Below are 19,715 nucleotides of genomic sequence, written 5' to 3' on the forward strand. Positions count from 1 at the left end.
TGTTTTCTAGCCTTTTGGATCTCTTCTGCAGTGAATGTTCTGTTCATATCTTCTGCCTATTTTTGGATGGGGTTATTTGCTTTTTGAGCTCTTTGTACATTTTGGTGATTAGTCTCTTGTCTGATGTATGGCATGTGAAGATCTTCTTTTTTAAATTTTTTATAATATTTATTTATTCCCTTTTGTTGTCCTTGTTTTTTTTTTTTTTTTATTGTTGTAGTTATTATTGATGTCCTTGTTGTTGGATAGGACAGAGAGAAATGGAGAGAGGAGGGGAAGACAGAGAGAGGGAGAGAAAGATAGACACCTGCAGACCTGCTTCACCGACTGTGAAGTGCCTCCCCTGCAGGTGGGGAGCCGGGGGGGTCGAACCAGGATCCTTATGCCGGTCCTTGCGCTTTGCGCCATGTGCGCTTAACCCACCGTGCTACTGCCCAACTCCCAGAAAATCTTCTCCCATTCTGTGAGGGGTCTCCTTGTTTGTGTGATAGTTTCTTTGGCTGTGCAGAAGCTTTTCAATTTGATGTAGTCCCATTGATTTATTTCTGATTTAGTCTTCCTTGCAGTTGAGTTTGTATTATCAAAGATGTCCTTGAGGTTTAGGTGGGGCAGTGTTCCACCAATGTTTTCCTCTAAGTATTTGGTAGTTTCTGATCTAACATCCATGTCCTTGATCCATTTGGAGTTAATTTTTGTTTCTGGTGAGATAAGGTGGTCCAGTTTCATTCTGCATTTTTCAACTCAGTTTTCCCCGCACCATTTATTGCAGAGAACCTCCTTCCTCCATTTAATACTTTGGGCCCCTTATTAAAGATTAGGTGCCCATAGGTGTGGGGGTATTGTAGTTATTGTTGTTATTGATGTCGTCGTTGTTAGGACAGAGAAATGGAGGGGGGGGGGGAGACAGAAAAGGGGAAAGACAGACACCTGCAGACCTGCTTCACCGTCTGTGAAGCGACTCCCCTGCAGGTGGGGCGCCAGGGGTTTAAACCAGGATCCTTATGCCGGTCCTTGTGCTTCACACCACCTGCGCTTATCCCGCTGCTCTACTGCCTGACTCCCATTAATTTGTACTTCTTATTGGATAGAGACAGAGAGAAATGAGAGTGAGAGGGAGAGAGACAGAGAGACACCTACAACCCTGCCTCACCACTTGTGAAGCTTTCACCCTGCAGGTGGGGACCAGGGGCTTGAACCTGGGTGCTTGTGCGCTGTAGTGTGAGCACTCAACCAGGTGCAGCACCGCCTGTCCCCAAGAGTCATTTATTTATTAAGGAAGATGGAGAAGAAGAAGAGGGCCAAAGCATCGCCCTGGCACATGTGATGCTGGGGATGGAACGCAGAATCTTAGGCTTGTACATCAGGCAGCTCACCCATTGTTTCACCTCCCAGACACTGAGATCATTTTGTCTGTTTGTGCATTATATTTTCTTCTTAATTTTTTCCATAATATCTGTGTTTACTTAGAAAACAAGGTGTTTAAGAAGGTAACATATATTTGAGCCCAGTTAATTAGGAGGTTTTGTTTTGGAAACACTTGTATAATGGGATCTGAAAGGTTAAAGAACCTTTCTGCTTAGCTAGAATCCTTAGTTTGGCTGAGTTTTTTGTCCCTGTGTCAGTCTAAGGATGAACTCTGCCTGTCATTTACAGAGGGACCCTTAGTCAAAGGAGCCAGCTAGGTGGTGGCACACCTGGTTGAGCACACACATTACAGTGCAAAAGGACCTGGGTTCCAGCCCCCTGATTCCCACCTGATTCCCACCTGCAGGGGCTGTAGCTTCATCAATGTTGAGGCAGGGCTGCAAGTCTCTCTATTTCTTGCCATCTCCCCTTTCCCTCTTCATTTCTCTGTCCGTATCAGAAATATAGATCAAATATCTGTATATAAATTTATTTATATTTATGTTGCAGAAGATAATTTTAAATAGTTGCTACTAAGTTGAGTCTACTTCTTGTGTATGACCTTAAGTTGCCTTGTCTCTTACTCTCCTGTTTCCCTGATATGTGTGTGTTTGCAGTACTTTGATGAACTCAGTGGGGTACCCGCAGAAGATCTGCCTTACTATGGAGGCTCAGTAGAAATTGCTGACTACTGTCCTTTCAGTCAGGAATTCAGTTGGCACTTAAGTGGCGAATATCAGCGCAGTTCAGATTGTAGAATACTGGAAAATCAACCAGGTTAGTAGTCTTGTGAAATGAACTGTTACAGTCCTACTAAAGTTCTATGCCAGTAACATGAAATGGTGCTTATGGGAACAAATCCCAGAGCCAGACCATTTGCAGTGTGATTCCATTTCTGTTCACCTGTGAGAAGTAGCTCAGATTGTCTGTGCCTCAGTTTTCTTACCTTTGTGTTCTATATGATAGAACTGTGAAGGCTAAGCAAACTAATGTGATAAAAGGCCTCAGAACTGTGACACAGAAAGGATTGTTAGCTCGTAGAAATACTTGCACGTGCATATAAACAGACTACATTTGAGTAGTATCTTCTGTCTACATGATACCTCATTTGCAAAGCTCTTGTGTGTGTTGGTGGAACTAGGGCTTCTTAAATTTGGGAGAAAAGAAAACAAGCACCTTGCAACACCAGGGATTGAACCCAAGACCTCAAGATTGTAACCCCATGGTTTTCCATAATACCACCGTACGGTCTGCTTGGCCCAATTCTATCAAATGGATTTACTTAGTAATTTATTTAAGGAAGGGAAGGGAAGGGAAGGGAAGGGAAGGGAAGGGAAGGAGGGGTGTTCAGTTTAGTGGTGCTCAGGCTAGTCTTGAACACATGGCACAGCTTCTCATCTCTCCTGACTTGTGTCTGGGAGACAACCAGGACCCTATGACCCCTCTTCCTGTCCCTTCTCTCCTTCCCCAGAGTCCTTTGTTTTGGTGCAAAGCACCATAGCCAGCTGACATTTCAGCTGTGTTCTCCCTTAATGTCCTTTATTCTTTTTTTTTTTTAATTTTTTATTTGTTGGACAGAGCTAGCCAGAGATTGAGAGGAGTGGAGGAGATAGAGAGGGAGAAAGAGAGACACCTGCAGACCTGCTTCACCGCTCATGAAGTTCTCTCCTGCAGGTGGGGACCAGGGGCTCAAACCTGGGTCTTTGCACACTGTATTGTGTGCGCTTAACCAGGTACGCCACCGCCTGGCCCCCATGTCCTTTATTCTTTTTTTTTATTTTATTTTTATTTATTTTTATTTTTTTATTTTTTATTTTTTATTTAAGAAAGGATTAATTAACAAAACCATAGGGTAGGAGGGGTACAACTCCACACAATTCCCACCGCTCAATCTCCATATCCCACCCCCTCCCCCGATAGCTTTCCCATTCTCTATCCCTCTGGGAGCATGGACCCAGGGTCATTGAGGGTTGCAGAAGGTAGAAGGTCTGGCTTCTGTAATTGCTTCCTCGCTGAACATGGGCGTTGACTGGTCGGTCCATACTCCCAGTCTGCCTCTCTCTTTCCCTAGTAGGATGGGTCTCTGGGGAAGCTGAGCTCCAGGACACATTGGTGGTGTCTTCAATCCAGGGAAGTCTGGCCGGCATCCTGATGACACCTGGAACCTGGTGACTGAAAAGAGAGTTAACATACAAAGCCAAACAAATTGTTGAGCAATCATGGACCCAAAGCTTGGAAAAGTGGAGAGGAAGTATTAGGGAGGTACTCACTGCAAACTCTAGTATACTTCTGCTTTCTTACTTTGGTGCCATACTCCAAACTCAGTCAATTTCTGCTTTGCGTTTCTACTTCTTTTTTTTTTTTACATGCATAACATTCCCCAGATTCCCATTTAGCAATACAACCCCCACTATTTCATTCATCAAATGTCCTTTATTCTTAAGTTCCACCTGTAAGTGAGACCATCCAGTGCTGGTCTTTATCTTTCTGACTTGTCTCTCAGTAGGATGCCTTCGAGTTCAGACCGCAGTATTGTAAATGCTTCATTTGAATAGCTGCATAACATTCCATTATGTATACATGCCACGGCTTTCTTCTTTTTCATCTTTACTTGTTGGATAGACAGCCAGAAGTTAAGGGGGAAGGAGGTGATAGAGAGGGCAAGAGACAGAGACACCCCTACAACGCTGCTTCACCATTCGTGAAGCTTTTCCCCCCGCAGGTGGGACCGGGGGCTTGAGCCTGGATCCTTGCACACTGTAACATGTGCGCTCAACCAGGTGCGCCACAACTTTCTCAGCCACCTATCTGTCGTTGGGCATCTGGGTGGCCTCCAAGTGTGGGCTATTACAAATGTGCTGCTGTGAATACTCTTGTATAGAAGTAGTTTTCTTTTCCCTGGGTAAGTCCTCAGGAGAGGGACTGCTGGGCCCTAAGGGCAGGTCTGTTTCCCGAGTCTGATGAATCTCCAGACTGTTGTCCATAGGGATTGGACCAACTTATATTCCCACCAGCAGTGCAGAGGATCCCTGTCCCCCACAGCCTCTCCAACAGTTGGTGTCTGTCTTTCCTCATGTGTGACTCTCTCACAGGTGCAAAGTGGTGTCTCGTTGCTTGCTATGTTTTACGTTTGGATTTTAAAGCAGCTTTTTAACATGGAGGCAATGGAATCCTTCAGTTTCTTGTCTTGAATCCAAAAATCTGTTTCTAAGCAAGTTTTTCTGGTTTGTTTTAGACCTTTTTAAAAACTATGGTGCAGAAAAGTATGGACCTCATTCAGTTTGTTTAATTCAGAAATCAGCATTTGTCATGGAAAAGTGTGAGAGAAAGCTGAGCTACCCAGACTGGGGGAGTGGATGTTACCAGGTAAACTGACTGTTAGTAATTATGCCAGATATGAAATTCTCATAAAATGGTATCTATATACTTTAAATGAATTCTACATTTTTATATATAGCTAATTTACTCCTTGAGATTATACCTTGCCTAGTTCCTGGAAATACTAATTTGGATGTTGTGTTCGGTAAAAATATCGTCATTTCTTTGGAATTGTCTCTGTTTAAAAATATTATATACCAGTAAGGTGTTTTTTAAAAATTACTTTACTTTCATGAGAGAAGGAAATACACGAAGTGAGTAGTATCTATACTGATATCATATGTCATTGTCACATTTCTGGTCTTCTACAGTTTGGAGCAGATTCTGTTTTTTTTTATATTATTTTATTTTCATATTGCTTTTTTAAAAATAGAGACTGAAATTGAGAGGGAAGAGGGCGGAAGAGGGAGAGAGAAAGAGATACCTTCAGCACTGCTTCACCACTCCTGAAGTCTCCCCACCTCAGCTGGGTACTGGGGACGTTTAAAGATTACAAGTCATTTCTCTTTTTTTTTTCTTTCTTCCTTTTTTTTTTTTGACTATAGGTTTCAGAAAGGGCATTAAAAATTTTTTTTGTCAATATTTACTTATTTATTCTCTTTTGTTGCCCTTGTTTTATTGTTGTAGTTATTGTTGTTATTGATGTCTTCGTTGTTGGATAGGACAGAGAGAAATGGAGAGAGGAGGGGAAGACAGAGAGGGGGAGAGAGAAAGACAGACACCTGCAGACCTGCTTCACCGCCTGTGAAGCAACTCCCCTGCAGGTGGGGAGCCGGGGGCTCGAACTAGGATCTTTACGCTGGTCCTTGCGCTTCAGGCCATGTGTGCTTAACCCACTGCGCTACCGCCCGACTCCCCAGAAAGGGCATTTTATTGTACAGAGGTTTTTTTTTTAATATTTATTTTATTTATTTATTCCCTTTTGTTGCCCTTGTTGTTTATTATTGTTGTTGTCGTTGTTGGATAGGACAGAGAGAAATGGAGAGAGGAGGGGAAGACCGAGAGGGGGAGAGAAAGACAGACACCTGCAGACCTGCTTCACCGCCTGTGAAGCGACTCCCCTGCAGGTGGGGAGCCGGGATCCTTATGCAGATCCTTGTGCTTTGCGCCACCTGCGCTTAACCCGCTGCGCTATAGCCCGATTCCCTATACAGAGTTTTTCAGTTTTCATACTAGCAAGGCAGGAAACTCATTTATTCTAGATGAGTCTTTTCAAAAAGTCAGAAAATGGATCCAAAAGCATTGTGTAGCATTCTAAATGTCATTTATAATCACGGGCCAGAAACAACTAGTTTTTAATGTTTTTTTATTGCCACCAGGGTTATCATGGGCTCAGTGCTTTCACTACAAATCCACTGTTCCTGGCAGCCATTTTTCTCCTTTTTAAAAAAATATTTATTTTACAGAACAGAGAGAAATTAAGAGGGGAGTGGAAGACAGAGAAAGAGACAGACACCTGTAGTACTTGCTTCACCATTCCTGAGGCTTCCCCTCAAATGTGAGGAGTGAGCCCTTGAACCTGGGTCCTTGCGCTGGGTAACGTGCACTTCTCCAGGTGTGCCACTGCCTGGCCACAGGTCATTTTTATAGTTGTATCTCAGTATGCCTTCATTTGATGTTCCGTCATGATTAAATTCAGGTAAGGGAATATCAAGACTATTCATGAAACTGTGTTGTTTTCCTTGCCTGACATGTGTGAGAAGCAGTGTTCTTAACCTTCTTCATTTGCTTTGTAACATGCCAGACTCAGAGTTGTACACACTACTATCAGCTCTGGCTTATGCTGATGCTTGGTCAGCGGTTGAACCTGGGACCTCTGATGCTTCAGGCATGAAAGTCAGCTGCGTAAACCACTGTGCTAGGTTCAGTTCCCAGCACCACGTAAGCCAGAGCTGAGCAGTGCTCTGGTGTCGGTCTGTCTGTTTCTCCCTCATTTAAATAAATAAATAAAAAAAATGTTAAACAAACAAACCACTGTGCTATTTCACCCGGCCTAAATGAAACTCAACCACATTCCAAAGTGTGCTTCATAGACACTTATGAGCTACAGTGTACCTTCCCTTGGTAAAGACAAAATCTCACCTTCTGGTATCCTAGTGACTTGGTTTCTGTGTCTCCTTTTGTTTTCTATTTGAAGGTTTCCTGTTCTCCTCAAGGTCTGACGGTGTGGGTGCAAGACACTTCCTATCTGTGTAGTAAGGCTGGGCAGGTCCTCCCTGTCAGTATTCAGTTGAATGGGTGGATTTATGATGGGAACCTCCTCTGCCCATCATGTCTGGACTTCTGTGAACTTTGTCCTCCAGAAACAGACCCTCCAGCCTCGAATTTGACCCGAGCTCTACCCCTGGGTAAGTGGTCTCATGAGTGGAGGAGGACAATTGAAAAGTGGGAGCTTTCCTCAAGGAAGCTTGGATTCTGCTTGTTTTGCTCCCTCGTGATGGCTGTTCATGAGGAGATGGGTCCTCCCACTTTTAGAAAGTGAAGGTGAACTTGACATGCCTGTGAAGATGCTGAGGCATTGTTCTGTGTGCTCAAGACATTCACTGAACATTAGAAATAAACAGGTAAAGAAAAATTCCTCATTACATAAAAAAAGCAGCAAATATAGTTGAAATGAAAAAGAAGAGACCGTAGAAAGGGGTGGGGGAGCTAGCACAAGAGGCTACAAAGTCCCAGGTTCAATACCCTGCACCACCATCAGCCAGAGCTGAGCAGGGCTCTTGTAGGAAAAGAGAAAGGTGGGGGTATTGGAAGATTCCCAAGATGGTGTTGATAGACCTACAACAAAGAAATTTGCAAGGGGACACAGATCTACACCTAAGGTGAGGTAGAACACAAGTCGGTACAGAGCTTTTTCTTGGTTGGTGTGGTTCACATATCAGATTCACACGAAGCAGAAGAGGAAAGCGAGAAGAGGAAGAGACGTGGCACAGTGGTTAAAATGCAGGACTTAAAAACATGAGGTCGGGTGGGGGCACACCTGCTTAAGTGCACACATTACAGTGTGCAGGGACCTGGGTTCAAGCCCCCTGTTCCCACCTGCAGGGGAAAGCTTCACAAGTGAAGAAGCAGGGCTGCAGGTGTCTGTCTTCCTCTCGCCCGTCTTCCCCTTCTCTCTAGATTTCTCTCTGTCCTGTCCAACAACAGCAACAATAAAAACAGCAACAAAAACAAGATGTCCTCCAGGAGTAGTGGATTTCTAGTGCAGGCACCTAACCCCAGAGAATTCTGGGGGCAAAAAAAGAAAAAGAAAAAAGACGTCCTGAACTCCACCAGAATGATGCTATGATTGTCTTGTTCTCTCATTAACAAATCTTTAGAAAAACCCCAAAGTCTCAACATTTCATAAGAGCCAAGATACTGACTGATCTGCTTCCCTGTGTAGCATCTTTAGCTTTGTGGGCAGCTTCTTTCAGGCACATCTATTTCTCTGCAGGACAGGGTGGAAACACCTTTTCTTTCTTCATAATTATCTTGTTATTTCTCCATAAATATAGAATAAAATGATTGTCTCTGGGCTTCATGAAGTCACTTCTGCTTCTGTTCTCCCAGGTGATGTCTATTACTCTTTTTTTTTTCAATCTTTATTGGATAGAGACAGCCAGAAATCAAGAGGGGGAAGGAGAGATAGAGACAGAAAAAATTATGCCTTACAAATTATGAAGGTTTCCCCCTGCAGGTGGGGACCAGGGCCTTGAACTTGGGTCCTTGTGCACTGTGACATGTGCACTCAACCAGGTGCGTCACCACCTGGCCCCTCCATTACTCTTCTAATAATCATCCTGTTCATCTGCCAGTGTTTCTCAGGTGTTAATTGTCTATTCAAAGTCCATTTTTTTCCGCCCCTAGACCTGTGTTCGCGCTCCTCCAGCCTGGTGGTGACCCTCTGGCTTCTGGTGGGCAATCTGTTCCCTCTGCTGGCTGGATTCCTTCTTTGTGTGTGGCACTAGGAGTGGAGTTGTCAAAACGTTCTTAGTGTCACGTCCCTCCAAACAGTGTACACCCAGGGCGCGTGCACAGGCCTGTGCAGGTGATGCAGTGACATCGCTGATTTTGAAATGAAGTGCTGACCTCTGTCAGAACTGGAAACTGAGCTTCACAACCCCACTCCTTGTCAGCAGCCCCTCAGCCTCCGCTCTAGGTGGAGAATGGGTTTCAGGCCACCAAGTCTCTGTTTCATGATGTATAATCTTCCTGAATTTTCCTTTAAAAATGGGATCACTGGAGACATCTTGAAAGCAATTACATACCTCAGCAAATCCATTAACTTGAACTGATTGGAAAGTTTGTCCGTGCTTCAATAATCTTTAATTATTACTGTCAGACTCTCAGTGACTACTGTTCCTTGATGTACAGAAAATTAATGGGGTTCCTACATCTCTCCTGTGCTGTTTTGTATTCAATGACTGTACACAGTGTGCTTAGAGCCTTCTGGACCCCTATTGCCATTCTGTGGATTTGCTTCTTGCCTACCTGCTGTGTGGGTCACAGCACAGCTACTGGAACATCAGTGACCTGCGTGCGGCTCCGTCTATGCTCAGTTTCCAGTCATTTCACCATTGTCTTCACATTGATGTGAAGAACTGTGGGAGCAGAGAGGAAACTGTAAAACTCTAAAAGCATCGAAGATGGCAAACATATGGGAACCTAACTTTTTCAGATGGTACTCATGACAGCCATAGTCAGCTGAAATGAGACTTTCCTTTTCATCTATGAAGATGAAGCTTGGCTGTAGACAGGTTTGCTGTTATTTCCAGCTGGACTTCAAAATGATTACAGAAGAATTTCTATTCTTTGAAAATTATTTTATGTATAAGAAGAAAAATATAAAAACAAGATGCTTTGAATTCTTTTATATTTATTTATTCCCTTTGGTTGCCCTTCATATTGTCATTGTTGGATAGGACAGAGAGAAATGGAGAGAGGAGGGGAAGACGGGGAGAGAAAGGTAGATACCTGCAGACCTGCTTCACCGCTTGTGAAGAAACTCCCCTGCAGGTGGGGAGCCGGGGGCTCGAACTGGGATCCTTCTGCCGGTCCCTGCGCTTTGCACCACGTGCGCTTAACCTGATGCGCTACTGCCTGACTCCCATGCTTTGGTTTTTTTTTACTACTATGAGAGTGTGGGTTGGCTTAATTTACAGAAGTTGGAGGTTTGTATTTGCTTTAAAGAGAGGTAATGTCCTTTACCTGCTGTCAGCCTGTGCATGTCATGGTAACAGATTGCACTGGTAGCAAGGCTTAACAATACTGCCTGGTGATTCATTGTGCTTTTCACTTGCAAAGCTTTTCCCCTGCAAGTGGGAACCAGGGGCTCAAACCCGGGTCCTTGCACTCTGTAACATGGGCGTTCAACCAGGTGCGCCACCACCCGGTCCCTTCGCTCCTTTTTTATTAAGGGAGGAAGATTGAGACCAAAGTGCCACTCTTGTACTCATGGAGTGCTGCTTGTTTTGTCCTTGTTGCTTTCTTGTCTTGTGCTGGGAGCCAAACCCACGACCTTGTGCATGTGAGCATACACTGTAGCACTGAGCCATCCTTCCCAGCGCTTAAAGCTGAAACGCATACCTACCTGTTGTGTTTGTCACAGTAAACAGCTCAGAGTCTAGCAGCCAACTGCAGCTAGAGAACAGCTGGCAGTTAACACCGTCAGACTCAGCTCTGTGCTCGACTTTCTATTATGTTCTGTGTACTTTTAAGTTGTTCAAGGTCAGAGACATGTAGGATGTAGTTTTAAAGAAAAGTATAGAAATCTAAAGTTACTTATCTATTGTGATTTTGAGTTATCTTGCAAAGCTGTATAAAGAACTTTACCAAAAATATTTGGAATTAATCTGAGATTCATGGTAATAGGCCAATTATATTTTGACTGTCATGCCACTATGCCAGTTAGGTAGTATTGTTTGAAGTATGGTGCTTTTTATACTTGAAGTATATTTTTGCTTTATTTTCTAATGATATAATTATATTTGCACTAATGACTTTCTGGAGAAAATATAGATGTTTTTCTATATATATTTATTAAGCTTGGGGTCTGTTGGCCCAGTATTTTCTCTGCACAAATATGGAACTTGTTAGAGTTTAATGTTTAAGATGTCTTGAGTTTCTAAGAATAATTAACTGCACTGGTGTTTTCCTTTCTCTTCAATAAATCTTGAAAGTGTTTGCTTGTCACTGACAGACATTGCATGAAGTTCTCAGGAGGATTTAGAAAGACAGTGAGCCTGGAACAAACTTTTAAGAAGCACATTTTAGTCATCTAGAATATGACATTGTTTTAAAAGACTTTTAAAGTCAGAGATCTTAAACTAGAATTCATTTAACTTTGACTAGAAGTATCTAAAATTGTAAATGTTAGTGTCACATGGCAGGTGTTGCCCTTTATATTAAAGAAAGAAAAAGTTCAGTCTGAGGCATCAGCACAGTGGCTGTGTGATAGGGCTTTCATGTCGCAGGCTCTGAGGTCCCAGGTTCAATCCTCAAATCCCCTGCACCACCATAAATCAGCTGAGTACTGCACCATTTTTTTTTTCTTTAAGGAAAACCAGTTCACTGGAGAAGGCTGAGTAGACTGGTCAGCAGGGAAGAGAAAGGGGCCAGAACTAGAGCCCTGCCTGACTCAAAGGGTCAAGTGCTTGTCCAAATCATCAGCTGAGACTGTCTCTTGTGTTTGCTTAGTTCTGGCTTATGATGGAGGACTGAACCCGGGACTTGGAAGCCATAGGTATGAAAGTCTGTTTTGCATAACCTTTATTCTATCTCACTTTTAAAAAAATATTTATTCCCTTTTGTTGCCCTTGTTGTTTTATTGTTGTAGTTATTATTGATGCTGTCGTTGTTGGACAAGACAGAGAGAAATGGAGAGAGGAGGGGAAGACAGAGGGTGAGAGAAAGACAGACACCTGTAGACCTGCTTCATCGCTTGTGAAGCGACTCTCCTACAGGTGGGTAGCCGGAGGCTTGAACCGGGATCCATATGCCGGTCCTTGCACTTTGTGCCACGTGCGCTTAACCCACTGTGCTACCGCCTAACTCCCGCTCTTGTTCTTTTTAAAAAAGATTTTATTTATTTATTGAGTAGAGACAAAGGGAAATTGAGAGGAGAGGGAGGGAGACAGACACTCGTAGCACTACTTTACCACTTATAAAGCTTCCGCCCACAGGTGGGGACCAGGGGCTTGAACTGGGTCTTTGCTCATTGTAATGTGCTCAACCAGGTGCACCACCAACTGGACTACCACCACGTTTTAAAGATAGAATTAAGAAGGAAGCAAAAGACATGTCAGTAGATTGGTGCTGAAAACTTTGAAGAAACTGTCCAAGGACAAGGTAGATAACAGTTGTTAATGCAAAGAGACTGCTACCTGAGGTCCCTAAATCCCAGGTTGGTTCCCAGCACCGCCGTAAAGCTTTGCTGTAAGGTGAAGGAGAAAGAAACTGCCAAGCAGTGAAGTCGCCCAGTGTAAAGCCCTCTCATAGTCTGAGTAGCCTTTCTTCCTGACTTCATAAGGACACTCTGATTTGTTGAGATCATAAAGGTAGTCTGAAACTTAAAATTACTTAAACTTACTTTCAGCCTACTCCGTTGACCTAAAGTTAGTATCTGAAGTTGAAACAGATTATGAAGTTCAGTTCCAGAAAGATAAGCAGGTATGTCTACTTGGATTATCTTTCAACATTCTTGTTGAGAGGAGAAAGCCTGCTGCTGTCTGAAGCCATCTGTAAGGTCACGAGATGCCCCCAGAATCTCTCAGACCACCCAGCCCTGCCGCCAGTGCTCAACGCCTCATGCAGCTCTGTCTGTGGCCTGGGCACTGATGGAGAGAGGAGAGCCTGCTTTTGAGGACTCACAGCCCCCAGACCCTTTTCACAGGGGACCCAGCCCTCCTCCACATTGTCTCCCGCAGCCCAGGAAGAACTTCCATGGAAAGATAACATTCCCATCTGTCTGGGTATGTAGTCAGCTAGTATTGAGAAGGGAATGGTAAATTATTTTATGTTTATATTTTTAATTAAATGATAATTAATTAATTATAATGATAATTAATGATAATTAATTAATTAATCTTTATTTATGGTATTAAATTTAAGTGTAATATCTTCCTTAGGAAAAGCCAAAACTTTAATAAAAATGGAAACTGATCTGTATCTTGCCATCACTTATGTTTTTTTTAACAGCCTGGCTAAGGTGCATAAATAAAGCAATCCACTGTATTTGGAGGAAGAGGAGGCATTTATTTTGGAGTACAATTGAAGGGTTTATTTGAATTTCTTTAAAAAATATATTTGTATTTATATATTATTGGATAGAGACAGAAATTAAGAGGGGAGGGGAGATAGAGACAGAGAGACATGTGCAGCTCAGCTTCACCACTTGTGAAGCTTTCCCCCTGCAGAGGGGGACTGGGGGCTTGAACCTGGGTCCTTGTGCACTGTGATGTGAGTGCTTAACCAGGCCCTTTTTTTTTTTTACACCAGCGCACTGTTCAGCTCTGGCTTATGGTGGTGTGAGGAATTGAATTTGGAATTTGGAACCTCAGGTATGATAGTCTTTGCATAACCATTATGCTGTTACCCTCCTTTAAGGTAAATTTTCCCTTAAGGAATGGAAACAGGCTGGCAAAAGAGCTCAGCTGGGTAGTGCTAGGCACTGAAGGGACCTTGGCACTGTGATCTTTTTGACTTCCTCTGTTTCTGTCTCAAGAAAAGGGAGAGGGAGGGAGTGACAGTGGTGGTGGGGGGCGGGGAGGACCTATGTCATGGTTGGAACTTCTGGCCACTTCATGGGTGCAGTATGCTAAGGGCGGAGCCTTTGTGAATAAATAGTAAAGCTGATGCTACCATCACTCCTCCCTCTCCCTCCTCTGTGTGTCAGGAGAGGAAGCCTTCTGACTTTGCCATGTGTGAGGCTCAGAGTCAAGCCTCCCCCCATCCCCCTTGCAGGAGGCAGCTTCAGTGCTGTGGTCTCCCTCCTCCCTCCCTCTCTCTGTTTAAAACCAAACAGATAGGGTCTGGGAGGTGGTACACCCCACTGAGTGTGTTACAATGTGCAAGGACCTAGTTAAACACCCTGCCCCCCACCTGCAGGGGGTGCTTCACAAGGACTGAAGTGGCACTTCCCTTTCTATCTCCACTTCCATTTTGACTTCTCTCTGTCTCTGTCTATCAAATTAATTACTTAAAAACTTTTTTCAGTCATCAAGTTGCAGATGCTACCATGATGCCATCCTGACTTCCCTGGCAGACGACACCAGTGTGTCCTGGAACCCCCCTCCCCAGAGCCCTGCCCCACGAGGGACAGACAGACACAGGCTGGGGGTGTGGATCCACCTGCCAACACCCATGTCCAGCGGAGAAGAAATTACAGAAGCCAGAACTCCCACCTTCTGCTGGGAGAAGAAAGATAGATAAAGATCCTGGATCCATGCTCCCAGAGGGATAAAGAACAGGGAAGCTTTTGAGGAAGGGGATGGGACAGGAAGTTCTGGTGGTGGGAATTGTGTGGAATTGTACCCCTCTTATCCTATGTTCTTGTCAATATCTCCACTTTATAAACAAACAACAAAAAAGGAAGATCCACCTTAAAGTATAGGGGAGCTTTGTGCCTTGCTCTCACTAGGAAGCCAAATGACTCAGGCTGGGCTGGCAGGGTTGCTCATCTGGAGGGCGCTTGCCTTGTCAGGCACCTGACTCAGGGACCGAGTCACCCTCACCGCCCTTCAGGAAGCTCTGGTGCAGCAGCAGCCGCTCTGTCCCTTTAGTCTGTCTCTTGCTGCCTGGAAACCCAGAGTGGTAAGACCCCAGCAGCAAGAAAAAATGAGAGTCAGGCATAAGCACTGTCAGCAGTTTTGCAGAAAGGGGAAAGTTTGTTTATTGCAGCCTGGAGCACAACAGAGGCCAGAGTCCACTCCACTCTACAGTGCAAGAGAGTTCTTTCCCCAGCCCATTTTAAAAAAAAACTTCTTTTGGTCTTCTTTTTTTATTTATTTTTATTATTTATTTATTTAAAAAAGGAGACATTAGCAAGACCATAGGGTAGGAGGGGTACAGCTCCCCACATTCCCACCACCACATCTCTATATCCCCTCCCCTCCCCTGACAGCTTTCCTATTCTCTATCCCTCTGGGATCATGGACCCAGGGTCATTGTGGGTTGCAGAAGGTGGAAGGTCTGGCTTCCGTAATTGCTTCCCCGCTGAACATGGGCGTTGACTGGTCATACTCCCAGCCTGTCTCTCTCTTTCCCTAGTGGGGCAGGGCTCTGGGGAAACGGAGCTCCAGGACACATTGGTGGGGTCGTCTGTCCGGGGAAGTCTGGTCGGCATCATGCTGGCATCTGGAACCTGGTGGCTAAAAAGAGAGTTAATATACAAAGCCAAACAAATTGTTGAACCATTATGGACCTAAAGGCTGGACTAGTGCAGATGAAGAGCTGGGGGCTCCTCACTGCAGACTGTTGTGTACTTTTGCTTTCAGGTATATATTTTGCCCTAGTTTATGGATACGTGTGAACATATGCTCTATCTCATGGGACCTGGTCTATATCTAGGTTTTTGGACTTTGTTAGGAAGTGAACTGCCTGGAGTAGAATTAGAGAATACTATGAAAGGAAAGGTCTCACCTGAGTGATGAAGCTGAAGGGTTGTCATTCCACACCTGAAGTCTCTGGACACATTCTGAGGTGAAGCATGCTGAGGTGGCACTCGTTGCGTTGATTAGGTTGCGATTGGCGGATGCAATGTTATTTGATATGAATTGAGAGAAGCATGCAGGAAAATGTGTCCCACCCTAAGGTTCTAGGGCTGGGGGAAATATAGGCTCTATAGTGGAAATGTGAGGTTCCTGCTGTCTTGGGTTCAAGAGGACAATGGATAGTTATTGTTATCATCATATTATTTGGTAATTGGGTTAACTTTGAAAGGTCCCTTTTTAGGGTTTGCTGTATAATAACCAGCATCTTGTATATAGCTGTGCCACCGGTTGCTTCTATTCTACCTGGTTAAAAAATTTTTTAGATATTATTTATTCCCTTTTGTTGCCCTTGTTTTATTGTTATAGTTATTGATGTCATCATTGTTGGATAGGACAGAGAGAAATGGAGAGAGGAGGGGAAGACGGGGAGAGAAAGACAGACACCTGTAGACCTCTTTCACCGCTTGTGAAGCGACTCCCCTGCAGGTGGGGAGCCAGGGGCTCGAACTAGGATCCTTATGCTGGTCCTTGCGCTTTGCTTAACCCACTACACTACCACCCGACTCCCCAAAATTTAAAAATATTTATTTTCCCTTTTTGTTGCCCTATTGTTGTATTGTTATAGTTATTGTTACTGATGTCTTCATTGTTGGATAGGACAGAGAAATGGAGAGAGGAGGGGAAGACAGAGAGGGGGAGAGGAAGACAGACACCTGCAGACCTGCTTCAACATCTGTGAAGCCACTCCCCTGCAGGTGGGGAGCCAGGGGCTTGAACTGGGATCCTTATGCCGGTCCTTGCGCTTTAACCCACTGTGCTTCCACCCAACCCCCCAGCCCATTGTTTCATTGCAGTCTCCTCACCTCTCTGGGGCCAGTCAGGTGGGTCCCTATCCCCACCTCTTCTGGTTTCAGCTGTGTCCTTAGGCATCAGATCTGATGGACACTTGAGATCTTCATACTCTCACTTGATTACTCTGGAATCTTATCAACTCCTCCATAGTGCAGTTCTCATTTTGCTGTCTAGATGTTGCTTTTTGGACATTGTGGGCAATGATTTCTGCAATAGTGAAAACCCTTGCAAAAGATTAACAGGAAAAGTTGAGTGGTGGAGCAGTGCTGCAGGTGTCTTTCTCCCCTCTCAGTTTCCCTTTTCCTTCTCAGTGTCTATCCAGAATATAAACAAACTTTTTTTTTAAGTGTGTGTGTGTGAAAGAGAGAGAGAGAGAGAGATCCAAAACATGATGAGGGCATATGTGGTGCCAGGGATCCAACCTGGGACTTCATCTTGAGACTAATGTATTTTATCCACTGTGCCACCACCCAGGCATAACCCCTCCATCTGTACTTGGACTAAATGCTAATTGATTCTGCCAACAAGGACTGTAGTTATGGCAGGGTGTGCACTCCGAGATGGGGATTTATCCAGAAGTCCCATTTCTCCTCCCCAGGAGCACACAGGGGCTGAGTGGGCTTTATCTGGGCAAGGCAGGACCAGAATGCTCTGGAGTCCTGGCTCAGGAGAATGTGGGGACTGACTGTTGCAAAACCTGCAGATGTCAGTGCAGAGAAACTCACTGGTGGGACACTGGGTGGTGGTGCGCATGGTTGAGTGCACATGTTATGCGAGGACCCAGGTTTGAGCCCCCAGTCCTCACCTGCAGGGAGAAAGCTTTGTGAGTGGTGAAGCAGGGCTGCAGGTGTCTGTCTCTTTCCCTGTCTCCCCTTCCCCTCTTGATTTCTTTTTCTCTATTTCCTTCTTTTATCATTGCCGTGGCTATTATTATTGTTATTGATGTCACTGTCAGGACAGAGAGAAATGGAGAGAGGAGGGGAAGACAGAGGGGGAGAGAAAGATAGACACCTGCACACCAGCTTCACCACCTGTGAAGTGACTCCCCTGCAGGTGGGGGGCCGAGGGCTCGAACCGGGATCCTTACTCGGGTCCTTGCCCATGTGCGCTTAACCTGCTGTGCTACCGCCTGACACCTTCTTCCTTCCTCCCTTCCTTCCTTCCTTCCATTTCTTTCCCTCCCTCCAAGGTTATGGCTGTGGCTTGATGCATCCACTACTCCTGTGGCTATTTTTTTTTAAATTTTTTAAGTTATCTTTATTTATTGGATAGAGACAGCTAGAAATTGAGAAAGAAGGGGGTGATAGGGAGAGAGAGACACCTGTAGCACTGCTTCACCACTTGCAAAGCTTTCCCCCTGCAGGTGGGGACTGAGGACTCGAACCCAGGTCCTTGAACATTGTAATATGTGCATTCAACCAGGTATGCCACCACCCAGATCCCCCCCCCTTTTGGATACAACAGATAGAAACTAAGAGGGGAGAGGAAGATGGGGAGAAAGAAAGACACCTGCAGACCAGCTTCACTGCTTATGAAGTGACTCCCTCCCTGCAGGTGGGAAACAGGTGGGGAGCTGGGGCTCGCACTGGGATCCTCGTGCGGTCCTTGCACCTTGTACTATGTGTGCTTAGCCTGCTGTGACACTGCCTGCCCCCCCCCCCGATTTCTGTCTCTGTCAAACAAATAAAGATAATTAAATAGTCAACAATTTGTATGGCTCTTTTTCAGCCACCAGGTTCCAGATGCTAACATGCTGCCAACTGGACTTCCCTGGACTGACGACCCCACCAATGTGACCTGGAGCTCTGCTTCCCCAGAACCCCACCCTACTAGGGAAAGAGAGAGACAGGCTGGGAGTATGGATCCACATGCCAACACCCATGTTCATTGGGGAAGCAATTACAGAAGTCAGACCTCCCACTTTCTGCATCCCACAGTGACCCTGGGTCCATACTCCCAGAGGGATAAAGAATAGGAAAGCCATCAGGGGAGGATGGGATATGGAGTTCTGGTGGTGGGAATTGTGTGGAGTTGTACCCCTCTTATTCTATGGTCTTGTCGGTGTTTCCTTTTTATAAATAAAAAATTTTAAAAAATTATAAAAGAAAGTCACTGGTCATGGATGGAGATGGTGAATGGTAGACAAGCGTGAAAGAGGTGGACCTACCATGTAAATTCCAGGAGAGGACAGACAGAGGCCAGAGGCAGACCTACCATGTAAACTCCAGGAGAGGACGGACAGAGGGGGACCTACCATGTAAACTCCAGAAGAGGACAGACAGAGGCCAGAGGCGGACCTACCATGTAAACTCCAGGAGAGGACGGACAGAGGGGGACCTACCATGTAAACTCCAGGAGAGGACGGACAGAGGCCAGAGGCGGACCTACCATGTAAACTCCAGGAGAGGACGGACAGAGGGGGACCTACCATGTAAACTCCAGGAGAGGACGGACAGAAGGGGACCTACCATGTAAACTCCAGGAGAGGACGGACAGAGGCCAGAGGCAGACTACCATGTAAACTCCAGGAGAGGACGGACAGAGGCCAGAGGCGGACCTACCATGTAAACTCCAGGAGAGGACGGACAGAAGGGGACCTACCATGTAAACTCCAGGAGAGGACGGACAGAGGCCAGAGGCGGACCTACCATGTAAACTCCAGGAGAGGACGGACAGAGGCCAGAGGCGGACCTACCATGTAAACTCCAGGAGAGGACGGACAGAGGCCAGAGGCGGACCTACCATGTAAACTCCAGGAGAGGACGGACAGAGGGGGACCTACCATGTAAACTCCAGGAGAGGACGGACAGAAGGGGACCTACCATGTAAACTCCAGGAGAGGACGGACAGAGGCCAGAGGCGGACCTACCATGTAAACTCCAGGAGAGGACGGACAGAGGGGGACCTACCATGTAAACTCCAGGAGAGGACGGACAGAGGGGGACCTACCATGTAAACTCCAGGAGAGGAGGGACTGAGGCGTAGTCACCTCCTTCATTTAGCCTGAAGAATACAACACTCTATTATTGCCATTTCCACTGAGTCTCTATCTCATACCTTCTATTTACTTTTTTTTAAAAAAAAAATTATTGGATAAACAAGTATTGAGAGGGAGGGGTTGATAGGGGAAGAGATAGAGACCCCTGCTGCCCTGCTTCACTCATGAAGCTTTCCCCCTGCAAGTGGGGACCAAGGGCTAGAACCTGTGTCTTTGTGCACTTAACCAGGTGTGCTGCTACTTAGCCCCCTATTTATTTAATTTTGATATAAAGACAAGAATGAAAGAGACCACAACACCAAAGCTTCCTTCACTGAGGTGGGGTCCAGGCTCAAACCTGTTGTTGTGCGTGGGCTGCGGAGGAGAGAGGGGGTCTGGAGCGAAGAGGAAAC

The 19,715-nt window shown here is 45.3% G+C and overlaps 1 protein-coding gene across 8 annotated transcripts in view; it reads left to right on the top strand.

Moving 5' to 3' along the window:
* LMLN (leishmanolysin like peptidase) overlaps nucleotides 1-19,715 on the top strand; it is an 81,857-nt gene that overhangs the window by 35,836 nt on the left and 26,306 nt on the right. For 5 of the 8 annotated variants that reach the window (XR_009544792.1, XR_009544795.1, XR_009544794.1 and 2 more), the window contains 3 exons: nucleotides 2,022-2,181; nucleotides 4,640-4,770; nucleotides 6,920-8,764. Coding sequence is in view for 2 of the 8 variants with exons in the window: in XM_060172230.1 (XP_060028213.1) it covers nucleotides 2,022-2,181; nucleotides 4,640-4,770; nucleotides 6,920-7,130; nucleotides 8,632-8,732 (603 nt within the window). In the remaining 6 variants the exon portion in view is untranslated. Of the gene's footprint in view, nucleotides 1-2,021; nucleotides 2,182-4,639; nucleotides 4,771-6,919; nucleotides 8,765-19,715 lie in introns of those variants that run through there. The other 3 variants (XM_060172230.1, XM_060172231.1, XR_009544793.1) reach the window with 2 other exon arrangements.

Source organism: Erinaceus europaeus, chromosome 14, assembly GCF_950295315.1.
Source record: "Erinaceus europaeus chromosome 14, mEriEur2.1, whole genome shotgun sequence".
Classification (NCBI taxonomy): Eukaryota; Metazoa; Chordata; class Mammalia; order Eulipotyphla; family Erinaceidae; genus Erinaceus; species Erinaceus europaeus.